This window comes from Arabidopsis lyrata, assembly GCF_000004255.2.
Source record: "Arabidopsis lyrata subsp. lyrata unplaced genomic scaffold ARALYscaffold_1, whole genome shotgun sequence".
Lineage (NCBI taxonomy): Eukaryota > Viridiplantae > Streptophyta > Magnoliopsida > Brassicales > Brassicaceae > Arabidopsis > Arabidopsis lyrata.
The window spans coordinates 15,380,001-15,392,094 of record NW_003302555.1 but is presented as its reverse complement, the minus strand read 5'-3'; the positions used below and the strand labels follow the sequence as shown (position 1 = coordinate 15,392,094).

Genomic DNA, 12,094 nt, shown 5'->3' with positions numbered 1-12,094 from the left:
GAGAAAGAGAAGAGAAGAAGAAAGGAAAACAAATGAGGAGAAAGAGGAAGATGTACAGTTTCGAAGGAGAAGAGAGAAGGAAAAGATATATGCTGCAAAGAGAAGGTAGGGAAAAACTATTCGGACATGGGTTCTCCAGCAAATTAGTTCATATGTGAATGGCTTCTGTACAGATTACATATCGTACATCCAGGTTGATGTACAAATAGTATTCTGTTCACATCTATGGTGGCTGTACAGTTGTCCTCTGCTGTACAGTTGTCCTCTGCTGTACAGTTGTCCTCTGCTGTACAGTGGTCTACATCTGTACATGCATTCTGCTGTACAGTTGTCTTCTGCTGTACAGTTGTCCTCTGCTGTACAGTGGTCTAAATCTGTACAGGCATTCTGCTGTACAGTTGTCTTCAGCAGAATGACTGTACAGTTGTCTTCTGCTGTACAGTCATTCTGCTGTACAGTCATTCTGCTGTACAGTCATTCTGCTGTACAGTTGTCTTCTGCTGTACAGTGGTCTACATCTGTACAGTCATTCTGCTGTACAGTTGTTTTATGTACAGTGGTCTACATCTGTACAATGATATATCTTTTTATATATTATTTGTACAGTGTTTGTTAATATAAAATTTAAAATTTATAAAACAAAATGCATATCAAATGATAGAGAAAAAAACATAGATTTTTATGTATATAATCAATTTTAGAAAAATAAAATTTACAAATGAGCATTTTAGTTATTAAACTATGAGGGAATGAAATATAATAAAGAAAAAAAAAGAAATTTAAAAAAATAAAATTCTGACCACACTCTCTCACACTCTCGCACACACTTTTTTTTCAAGAAAAAAGAAATTAAAAAAAAAAATTACACTCTCACTGACACTTTCTCTCTCACACTCTATCTCTCACACTCACACCATCTCTCACACTCTTTCTCTCTCACACTCTTTCTCTCACGAACAATTGTAAATAGTACCCGTATTAGTTTGCCTATTATGTTTCTAAAACGTACTATATTCCCTAGAAACCCTTATTTATTTGGCTGCCACTAAAATTGTAGATATGTTGTGAGAGGAGGAATATGGATTTTCGTGGGTGTGAAAATTCATGGAATTACAAAAATATCGCCGGACCATTTTTAACTAAAATTAGTTTTTATGACCCGTCAAAATGATGTTGACTCGTTATCTTTTGGTAAGTCCTCGTATGACACAAGTTGGGAAAGTAATGAGTTTGACAACTTGTGTCCTAATGAGATCAGATTTATTGGTAGAGAGAGACGTTTTTTCTGGGGTTTAATCAAAGAGTCTCTCTTAATCAAATACCCTAAGATCTAGATCTCTTATGTAAAAAGAGAGATTCATTTAGAAATCAAGGAAGGAAACTCCGTGAGCATGTTCTTACCACCTCGTCTGATTATTATTTTTCTTATACTTTGTACTTATATTAAAGTTTTATAATTAGGTGTTATACAAAATGAAGAAAAATAAAATTGTAAAAAGGAACATATCACATGTAATAAGTAATAAATAAGTGAAAAAGGAGAGGCATGTGAAAGTGGGGGAAGAAGAAGAGAATACAGCTGTGTTTCCGCCGCTCTCTCTCTTTCTTTCTCCTTCAAGAAAGTTCTCCACTTCCACCGCCCACCTTCTTCTTCTTCTTCTCCACCTTCTTCTCTAACCATTATAATTAATTAGCATCTTCTTCTTTAATTTTTTAGATTCATTTTGTTATAAGAAATAGTTTGTTATCCTTTTTTGTATATAACTAGAAATGAGCGGTGTGTTTTTGTGTAGTGTGTGATTTGGTAATGAAAATGAAATGTGGAAGAAAAAAAATTGTGTGTAGGTGAGAGGTATTAAAGAGTTGTATAATGTGATAGTGTGAGTGTCTGCATCCATGTCTTGAGTTTGCAACTAATTTTAGATATGAGGCTATTCAATTTCTGATAGATCATTCATGTCTATCTTCACCACAGCTTTACTATCTCAAAATGTACTTATTTCACCTAATTGTTATAAGGTTTCTTTATTAGATTGTTATCTCTTGTACTTTTTTTTTGTCGAAAAATTCTGGTTACCGATACATAAATCATCGTCAAGACTTTTCTTTTGATTTACTAGTTAGCGATACATATGTAGACGCTGAATTAGACCCCAACATTTAACTAAACGAATGTCTTTTATTTTTCGGAGAACAAAAGAAATATCAAAGATCACTTGACGTTGCGTTTGTTTATATTTGGGATTGTGTAGACCATGCATGTTCTTGATTCCAAAATATGCCAACATCTAAGAATCACTTGTAAAATTGTGGCGTCAAGATGAGTCTAGCAACTTTCTTATCGTGACCAAGCCATCATATCAATTCATGTATGATAAATCCGCTGCAAAATCAGAATTAGTTTAAAATGACATAATAAACGAAAACTGTGGTAGTGTTGGTAGTTGGTTTGGCTTCACCATTGGCTTTTATCAATTTTTTTTTTTTCATGTTTCAACAAGTCGTAAGAATCTCTGTTTTTAGGTATAACCGGAAGAAACTAATGCATGGATCCAAGATAGTTCGGATTTTAAATTACACGGGTATATATGCACTATTTATAATTCATAAAATAAATTTACTGGCTTTGATTGGATTAACTATTTTTTTTGTTTTCTTGACATCACTACAATACTATTGTTTGATATGTTTCTATAAATGTATATTACACAATAAAAAATAGATTAAAAAAAAAAAAAAAGAGAGAAAGAAACTGTTGAATTGGAGAGGAAAGAGAGTGGGGGAAAGATGTCAAGGCTGGTCCAGCTCAAATCGGGTAAAAACTATTAACAAATTCCAATTCTGTCCCTCCCTTTCCCCAAAAATCTGATTGTCACATACCCTACCAATTAGACAACGCCACGTGGACACCTTAGACATGATGGTGGGAGAGGACAACAACATGGGAGGCACATGATTTTGTGTTTATTATATTTCTCCAAAAAAAAAAATTTACCAAAAAAGAAAAAAAATTAATCGGATCACTGAGCAATGAGATGTTTGCGGATCCAAATTTAACTTTTAAAGCCTTCTTTCCTCTTTGCTTTATAATAACAATAATAATACACATAAAATTGGATTTAATTAAATAGATGTGGACCTTTTTTTTCTAATAATAATATAAAAGAAAAAATAAATAAATAAAGAAAAAGAGAGAGTGAAGAAAAGTGGGTTTAACAATAATTTGCTGCAAAGTTAGAAGAGGCTTCAGCTTTATTAACTTCTTCTTTGCTTTCATTCTCTTTCTCTCTATCTATCATCATCATCCTCGTAATCCTCATCATCTCTCCCCTTTCTCCTTCATATCCCTAGTTGCAGTTAAACAAAACAAAAGGCTGCTTCTCTTTCTTATTTCTCATCAATGGTTTTATGAGATTATCAAAAACATTGAGCTAGAGAGAAAGAGAGAGAGAGTGTGTGTGTGTTGAAAAAGATTGAAAATCATCAAGATTGATGGAGCAAGGAGGTGGAGGTGGTGGTGGTAATGAAGTGGTGGAGGAAGCTTCACCTATTAGTTCAAGACCTCCTGCTAACAACTTAGAAGAGCTTATGAGATTCTCAGCCGCCGCGGATGACGGTGGAGGTGGAGGTGGAGGAGGAGGAGGAAGTGCGTCTTCTTCATCGGGAAATCGATGGCCGAGAGAAGAAACACTAGCTCTTCTTCGGATCCGATCCGATATGGATTCGACTTTTCGTGATGCTACTCTCAAAGCTCCTCTTTGGGAACATGTTTCCAGGTCTCTCTCTCTTTCTCTCTTCCATTACATTTCTTCTTCTTCACCAATGGTGTTTCTTGATAGAGATCCATTTGCATGTGTTTTTTTTTTTTTTTTTTTGTGTTTGGTATATAAAAATAGTAATATATTCGAGATCAAAGCATCTTCACCATCCCCAAGAAAATTAAAAGAACTGTTTGTTTATTACAGAGTTGGTTCATGAGTTTCTGGGACGTTTTCGATTTTGTAAATCCCAAGATTCCTTAAAAAAAAAAAAATCGATCAAACAGTAACCATAAATTTTTCCAGCTAATAACGACAATAAAAAAAAATATTACAGAACTGAATTTTTTCATGTTTTGGAACAGGAAGCTATTGGAGTTAGGTTACAAACGAAGTTCAAAGAAATGCAAAGAGAAATTCGAAAACGTTCAGAAATATTACAAACGCACTAAAGAAACTCGTGGTGGTCGTCATGATGGTAAAGCTTACAAGTTCTTCTCTCAGCTTGAAGCTCTCAACACTACTCCTCCTTCATCTTCCCTCGACGTCACTCCTCTCTCCGTCGCTAATCCCATTCTCATGCCTACTTCTTCTTCTTCTCCATTTCCCGTCTTCTCTCAACCGCAACCGCAACCGCAACCGCTTCAAACGCATAATGTCTCTTTTACTCCTACTCCACCACCTCCTCCACTTCCTTCAATGGTTCCGACCTTTCCTGGTGTTACCTTCTCGTCTCATAGCTCATCGACGGCTTCAGGAATGGGTTCTGATGATGACGACGACGAGATGGACGTGGATCAAGCTAACATTGCGGGTTCCAGTAGCCGAAAACGCAAACGTGGAAACCGCGGTGGAGGTGGTAAAATGATGAAATTATTTGAAGGTTTGGTTAGACAAGTAATGCAAAAGCAAGCGGCGATGCAAAGGAGTTTCTTGGAGGCGCTTGAGAAGAGAGAGCAAGAACGTCTTGATCGAGAAGAAGCTTGGAAACGTCAAGAAATGGCTCGGTTAGCTCGAGAACACGAGGTCATGTCTCAAGAACGAGCCGCCTCTGCTTCTCGTGACGCCGCAATCATTTCATTGATTCAAAAAATTACTGGCCACACCATTCAGTTACCTCCTTCTTTATCATCACAACCGCCTCAACCGCCTCCTCCACCGTATCAACCGCCACCCGCGGTTGCTAAACGTGTGGCGGAACCACCATTATCAACAGCTCAATCTCAATTACAACAACCAATAATGGCGATTCCACAACAACAAATTCTTCCTCCTCCTCCTCCTCCTCCTCCTCATCTTCCTCATCAACCAGAACAGAAACAACAACAACAACAACAACCGCAACAACAAGAGATGGTCATGAGCTCGGAACAATCATCATTACCATCATCATCAAGATGGCCAAAGGCGGAGATTCTAGCGCTTATAAACCTTAGAAGCGGAATGGAACCAAGATACCAAGATAATGTCCCTAAAGGACTTCTATGGGAAGAGATCTCAACGTCAATGAAGAGAATGGGATACAACAGAAACGCTAAGAGATGTAAAGAGAAATGGGAAAACATAAACAAGTACTACAAGAAAGTTAAAGAAAGCAACAAGAAACGTCCTCAAGATGCTAAGACTTGTCCTTACTTTCACCGTCTTGATCTTCTTTACCGCAACAAAGTACTTGGTAGTGGTGGCGGTTCTAGCACTTCTGGTCTACCTCAAGACCAAAAGCAGAGTCCAGTCCCTGCGATGAAACTGCCACAAGAAGGACTTGTTAATGTTCAACAACCTCATGGGTCAGCTTCAAGTGAGGAAGAGGAGCCTATAGAGGAAAGTCCACAAGGAACCGAAAAGGTACAAACTTTGCTTTTCGTTCTCAAAATGTGATTGGTTTATGTTCTTTGATAACTGAAATATGATTTGTTGGAATTGAAGCCAGAAGACCTTGTGATGAGAGAGCTGATGCAACAACAACAAGAATCAATGATCGGTGAGTATGAAAAGATTGAAGAGTCTCACAATTATAATAACATGGAGGAAGAGGAAGAGGAGATGGATGAAGAAGAACTAGACGAGGATGAGAAATCCGCGGCTTTCGAGATTGCGTTTCAAAGCCCTGCAAACAGAGGAGGCAATGGCCACACGGAACCACCTTTCTTGACAATGGTTCAGTAAAAAATCATTGATTCAAGAAAATGTACTTATGTGTGCATAGTTTCTAAACAAACACCCAAAAACACAAAACACAAACACACACACACACATCTGACACCACAAACTGAAAAATCAAGATCATCATCGATCTTCGATTTTTCAGTGAATACAATTCTTTTTCACATTCTTTCCCTTTTGTTCTTTTATTTCTCACTGTCTCTTGTTTGTTTCTTCTTCTGTTCATTGTTTTCTTCTTCAACACCACCCACATGAACAAAAACTCTAGCTAAAGGTCTTTTAGATTATTTGGAGTTGTAATTCATCAGCAAGTCTCACACTTTTTTCTTTTTTTCCTTAAAAACATTTGTTGATTGGTTAATTGGGGAATAAATAGTCTTTTTTTTTTTTTTTTATCAGTCAAAGATAAACATATATGAATGATTAACTACTATTTGAATTGTTGATATAATGAAAAAAAAGATTAGCTTATTATTCACTTTGCTTTTTTGACTGAGACTCAAAGCCATAAGTATTGAGAGGAGAAGAAGAAGAGAGAATCTCTCTCTGTGTTTTTATGTTTAATCCTTTTTGCGGCGCCCACAAAAACAATCCGATAAGCCATTATTCATTTTGGTGTCACAATCAATTAAACAGGGTCGCTCAAAGTTTTGTTCTTTTGTTTCAACTTTTTATTTTAATTTTTTTTCTCTTACAATCAAAAGCATGTGCAGGCTTTTGTACTTACAACGACAAGACTCGTGCCACTCTCATGTTAACTCATTGTTCATCTCTCTGTTCTTCTTCTATTTTTTTTCTTTAATTAATAACCTTCAAAAGTAAAAATATCACTTGTATAAAAATCACTTGGTTCCGGTTCGGTTCCAGTTTTTTCGGTTCTAGAGTTTAGGATCCATATAGGAACCAAACAATTTCGGTTCGGTTCCAGTTCCGGTTCCGGTTCTTTCGATATTTTTAGGTATTTTGGATATTTTTGGGTATTTTCAGATATTTTTGAGTATTTTTGTATATTTTAAGTATTTTTTTATATATTTTCCAAATATTTGTTGGTATTTCGGATATTTTTGGTGATTCGATATAAAAATAACTAGCATTTTTAGATATAAACTCATATTTCGTGTATTTTCGGGTACCCGAAATATTTCAGTTTGGTTTGGTTCCGATTCTTTCAGTTCTAAAATTTAGGATCCATTTGAGTATTTTAAAATTTTGGTTCGATTCCGGTTTGGTTCTTATAGTTCGGTTATTTTGTCCATGCCTAGTTAATATTTTGAATAGAGAGAATATAAAAACATGGATTGAGACAGCATGATCACACCAAAAAAAATAAAAAGATTAAAAACCAAAAACAAAGAAAAAGAAAAGATTCTGTATCTTTTTTGATAGAGAGAGTAATAATGGAGGAAATGGGTACAGGTAAGAAAGAGTAAGTACCACTTTGATTGCCAACTTGCTTTCACCTCTTTGTGTCTTAACACAGCTGCCCCAACGTGCAATCATATTTTTATATAATATATATGTATCTAATTAATAATTATACAGAGATATTACAATGTATTTCTTGTGTATAAAATACAACAATGAGCCTGTCCTACCCCCTGTTCTAAAAATCCCCGCCTAGTTCCGATTACTCCCCGCTTAATCGCTAGGCCCACCCTCTCCGCCTCGATTAATGACTAATCCCCTAAAAAATCAGTAACCCGATTATTCTCCGCCTAATCCGATTATTTTCCGCCTAATCCGATTATTTTCCGCCTAATCTTACATATCCGAATATTTTTTAGATTGCAAGTATAAAAAAAACATTTTATTTTTGTTATTCAATCATTTGAATTGGGAGTTTGTGATGTTTTACATAACTTGTGTTCAAATTTTAATAAAAATCATAAAAATTTGTTTTTACTGTAATTTTGAAAACAATATTGAATTAATATATTTTAAAAATATTAAAATAACCCTAAAACTAATCCCCGATTAATCCCCGATTTTAATCCGATTTTCCGATTAATCGCTAGGCCCATGCCGAACGCCCGACTAGCGCCTAGCGATTTTTCAAACAAGGGTCCTACCCATGTGCATTTGTTTTGTTTTCTTTTATTAATTACACTTTCTTCTACTCTCTTTTTATATATTGTTTTGATTACGTATATTGAGAGTAACCTATAAAAGCCAACATGTGATCTCACCATTAACTCAAAGATTAAGATCTGTGATCACATGTAGTTTCGTTTTTGATTAGGCTTTGCCCTTTCTTTTCTTGTCTACAAAACCTTAATGTTCTCTATTATATCTCCATTAACTACCCGGTGTACTAGTTGACCATCCAAAAGGTTAAATAAATGTTGTTGTATTCATTGTCACGGGTTCGAATATCAACAATGTATAGACCCGTTTTTTGGTTAAAAACCTTTAGTATTGTCATCCCTTTGAGGTTGTTTGTTGTTTGGTTCCTTGACGAGGAAGGTATCTTTTTTTAAAAAGTAATGTCAAGTTCCAAGCACTAAGACAATTAGACAAAGATACAAATCTAATTTCAACACTATCTTTTGAGAATTCGATCATTGGAAACCCAACAAATGTTAGTTGAAAAGTTTACAAAACACAGTTTAATCAATCAAATTATCAAATCCCAACTTCCATTTACACAAAGAAAGGGCACTCCCTGTTTTTTTTCTTTTTCAGATTTTTAGGTCACTTTTGCCCCAAGAAAACAAAATTTATCAAGTAAAGCAAATAATGTGGAGAAAGATCCACAGTTGGAAACTATGAAGCTGTAGTTATATAAGTTAGGAAGTTTAATCAAGTTCTGCTCTGCTTTTACTTCTCTTCATCTTCGCCTTGAATCTCGACTTCACCATCAATGTCTCGACTGTGTTTATGAAGTTTCCAATGGCCATCACAACCAGAAGAATGCCACAAACCAATACCTATACGCAGCATTCACGTTATCATAAGAAAACCATTCTGATAAACAGTATGATACTATGATGCGAATTTAAGATAAGTTACTTGTTTGGATATGAGAAACAGCACCAACAAGAGACTGAGTTTTCGATATTCACAACTTTCCAAAATCAATTATTATATCTATTCAGCTATTGTCTACATTAATATGTTATGTTTTTTTTGTCATACTGGTGCGTGAATAAACCAGTGAGCATAATGCGCAAATGCTGCCAGAAGAGAAATTTATACCTGCCATTCAGCAACTACACCCGTCAACACTGTCCTAAGCAACTGCAGTCCCACATATGCTTCAAAGCCCTGAGTTTCCAAAGTAGAATATAAACATGTTTAACTACAATATGATGAATAGGCTTATGAACTTAGTATAAGTCTTAAGTTTCCTTTTACAAGTTTGAGAGTACATCATGAAGTTAGGTTTACTTAGTAAATATCTTCAAACAGATATTTGAGTTCCAAGTATATTCTTATGGAAGCCATGCATACAAATAATAGCTACAAATCAGCAGCTAACTATACAAGCCGGGTCTTATGGTAAAGGAAATATGAAGCTTCAAGATGCTTTGGTGTAACCTTCTGTGAAATTAATTGTGTGCAACAAAAGTAGAATTGTTACCTGTAAAGTGAACAAAATAGGAAATAATAGCAATAGTTGCCCATCTACTCCAGCCGTTTCTCCCCATACGACGTCCATCCTTTTAGCCTGAAAATGACCACAATGCACTTTTTTACAGCCATTTCACAGTGACAGATATGATTTGGACCAGAGAAAAATGCAAATAGTATGGCACCTTTCCTAGTGCAATACGAGTGTATAATCTTTGGCGCTGATATCTATTTTGTAGAAGCATCGCAACACCTTGCATCATAGCCCATTGGAGGAAAAGACGCACTCCTTTCTGCAAAACATTTAGAATGATCTATAACATTTGTTGGCTAGATTTGACTCTGCATATATGATACTAAGTTAATATCCACTACCTGCTTCTGAACACAGTTTGGTTGACCTTTGATTTCCCAAGTGAGACTGACAAGGGACATAGCCATGGCAAAATAATGATGATAAATCCACCTACAAAAGCATATCAATCCAGAGGTTTAAGTCATCTCCAAACCACGGGAGGATATATATGAAGATAACTGGAGTCACACAATAAAATCAGTCTAAAATAACATGATTCACTTCAGATCAAAATCATCAACCCACTAAGGCCGGCTAAAAAGTTTCTCATTATTCAGTAAATGATATAAAGATCCAATTTCTAACTGTCAACAAAAATAAGCTACCTCTCTAACAGCACTCCCATATTTCTATTCGATACAAAACAAGAGACATTTTATAGGAAAGTCACTGTGTGGAACCTTCTGCATTACATTGCCTATAGAAATTCCTATAATCTACTCAACTCTAACGCCCCTCATTCAGCAGTGCGATCAGTATAGGCTTGGAGAGGTACCAAAAACAGATCAAAACACAACGGGGTAGCAAAACATTGACCAGTGAGGTAGTGACAAATGATTTGATGAGTTTCTTGCAGTCAAACTAAACAACCTAAAGTAAATAGTAATTTTTCATGGGCAGTCATAAAAGAGCAAATAGACAAAGAAGAAGAGTCGGCAGCACACAGGATCTAACTAACGGAAAGAGAGATGATCCAAAAGAAAATGATCCATGCTTTCAAAGGAAGGCTTAACCTAATGAATTTGGAAACCTAAAATCAGTGTAGCCTAACACAACCTAATGATCCACTTTACCAAACTTTATATCATGTGACTTTCAGCAATAGCATAACAACTGCATCAACAATAGCCAACCACAAGCACAACTTAAGGGATCAATACAACTACAATCAACTGAGTGGGTAATAGGATAAGAGTACCATGAACGGATATCACTCCCATTGGCTCTCAAAATGTTCTCTCGCATAACCAAACCAGCATAAAGGAACAGAAGCCAAGCCTGATCAAAGGAAGTTGTACATATTAATACAAAACCTTTACACATAACTCAAATCGAACACGAATTCAACCCTAGTTATAATATACCTGGTAGAGCTGAACAGGGAATGCAGGCAAACATCCATCCCACACATAAGATCTTAGTGTCAAAAGTATTGCAGGGAAAACAAGAAAAAGAAGAGCTGTTCTATCCTGTTTCCATGGAAAAAGAAAAATCATTTAAGAGATTCATTCGACATTGAAGCAAGATCCAACCAAACAAAGCAAACACTAACTCTGTAGCTATTGTATTCTTCTTTAACTTTAAGCTGTATATCTTTTCGTGAAGCTCGAACATTCACAGGTCCTAAAAACATTCTCACAAAGCGTCCTGCTTCCAATCACAACAAACGCATAAAAAAAAACTCAAAGTCTATTCCTTTCACAATGGATCAAATCAGAAATTGAATCTGAGATTTGAAACCTTGAGGTTTAGAGGGAAGAAACGATGAAGTGTCACCATCTGCAAGCATGCATTTAGCTCGTTGTAGATCCTCTTCAAGCTGTAACAATAAACAAATTTAAGAATCGGAGAAATCGAGAAAGAGACATAGAGATAGGTTTAAAAGATTAACCTTTTCGAAAAGCTTGGGATCGAGATGTTTGTCGGAGGCAAGAGTAGAAAGAAGACGACGGATTGATGAGTCAACGACGGAGGCTCTGTTACGGAGAGAGAGCTCTTCTTGAGAAGAAGAAGAAACGAATGATGTGGAAGAGTCGTGAAGCTCTTTAACTTGTTCGATGATTCGTTTTACTTCTTCTTCAACCTCTTCCATGGTTTTTGGATCGGGAGATGAGATCGGACTTGTGGGTTCGAATGAGAGATGAAGATTGGAGAAAACCCAGAAAAAAAGGAAGGATTTTTAGAGACGAGAGGAAGAAGAAGAAGAAGTATTTGGTGTTGTGTCTGAAATTGAAGAGGTGGCTTAGTCGTAAATAAAGGGATCTCAATGGCATGGATCTTTTGTCATGCTTCCAAAACCCTCACCGAGTCCCTACCACATCGCAATCTAACCATCACTTTCCTTTTTTTATTTTATATAAAGTTTTTTTTTTAATACTTAATGTAGAATTGTTTTTTTTTTTCGTGTCGGCAATTTTAAAAACAGGCCTTTTTAATATGAAAAAGTTGTGTTTTTTGCGTAGCTTTAAAAACCTAAACGCAAAAATGGAGAAGACAATGGATTCAAAATGAAGGAGTTTCAAGAAAA

At 35.8% G+C, this 12,094-nt stretch overlaps 2 protein-coding genes across 3 annotated transcripts; one reads left to right on the top strand and one right to left on the bottom strand.

Moving 5' to 3' along the window:
* Positions 1-3,077: 3,077 nt before the first annotated feature.
* On the top strand, positions 3,078-6,311 carry LOC9327098 (trihelix transcription factor GTL1). 2 transcript variants are annotated; one of them, XM_021012491.1, is made up of 3 exons: positions 3,078-3,776; positions 4,124-5,603; positions 5,685-6,311. In XM_021012491.1, exons 1-3 carry the CDS (start codon positions 3,493-3,495, stop codon positions 5,922-5,924), a joined length of 2,004 nt encoding a protein of 667 aa, XP_020868150.1. In that variant the 5' UTR covers positions 3,078-3,492; the 3' UTR covers positions 5,925-6,311. The 2 variants fall into 2 exon arrangements, with proteins under 2 accessions (XP_020868150.1, XP_020868151.1); XM_021012492.1 differs by having other exon boundaries at positions 5,689-5,797.
* A 2,138-nt stretch (positions 6,312-8,449) lies between these two features.
* Positions 8,450-11,872, bottom strand: LOC9327097 (transmembrane protein 120 homolog). The gene is made up of 10 exons (XM_021014068.1): positions 11,459-11,872; positions 11,308-11,386; positions 11,120-11,214; positions 10,932-11,036; positions 10,766-10,845; positions 9,867-9,957; positions 9,677-9,784; positions 9,502-9,588; positions 9,117-9,185; positions 8,450-8,848 (listed from the first exon to the last, which is right to left on the bottom strand). Exons 1-10 carry the CDS (start codon positions 11,657-11,659, stop codon positions 8,717-8,719), a joined length of 1,047 nt encoding a protein of 348 aa, XP_020869727.1. The 5' UTR covers positions 11,660-11,872; the 3' UTR covers positions 8,450-8,716.
* Between the last annotated feature and the right edge of the window lie 222 nt (positions 11,873-12,094).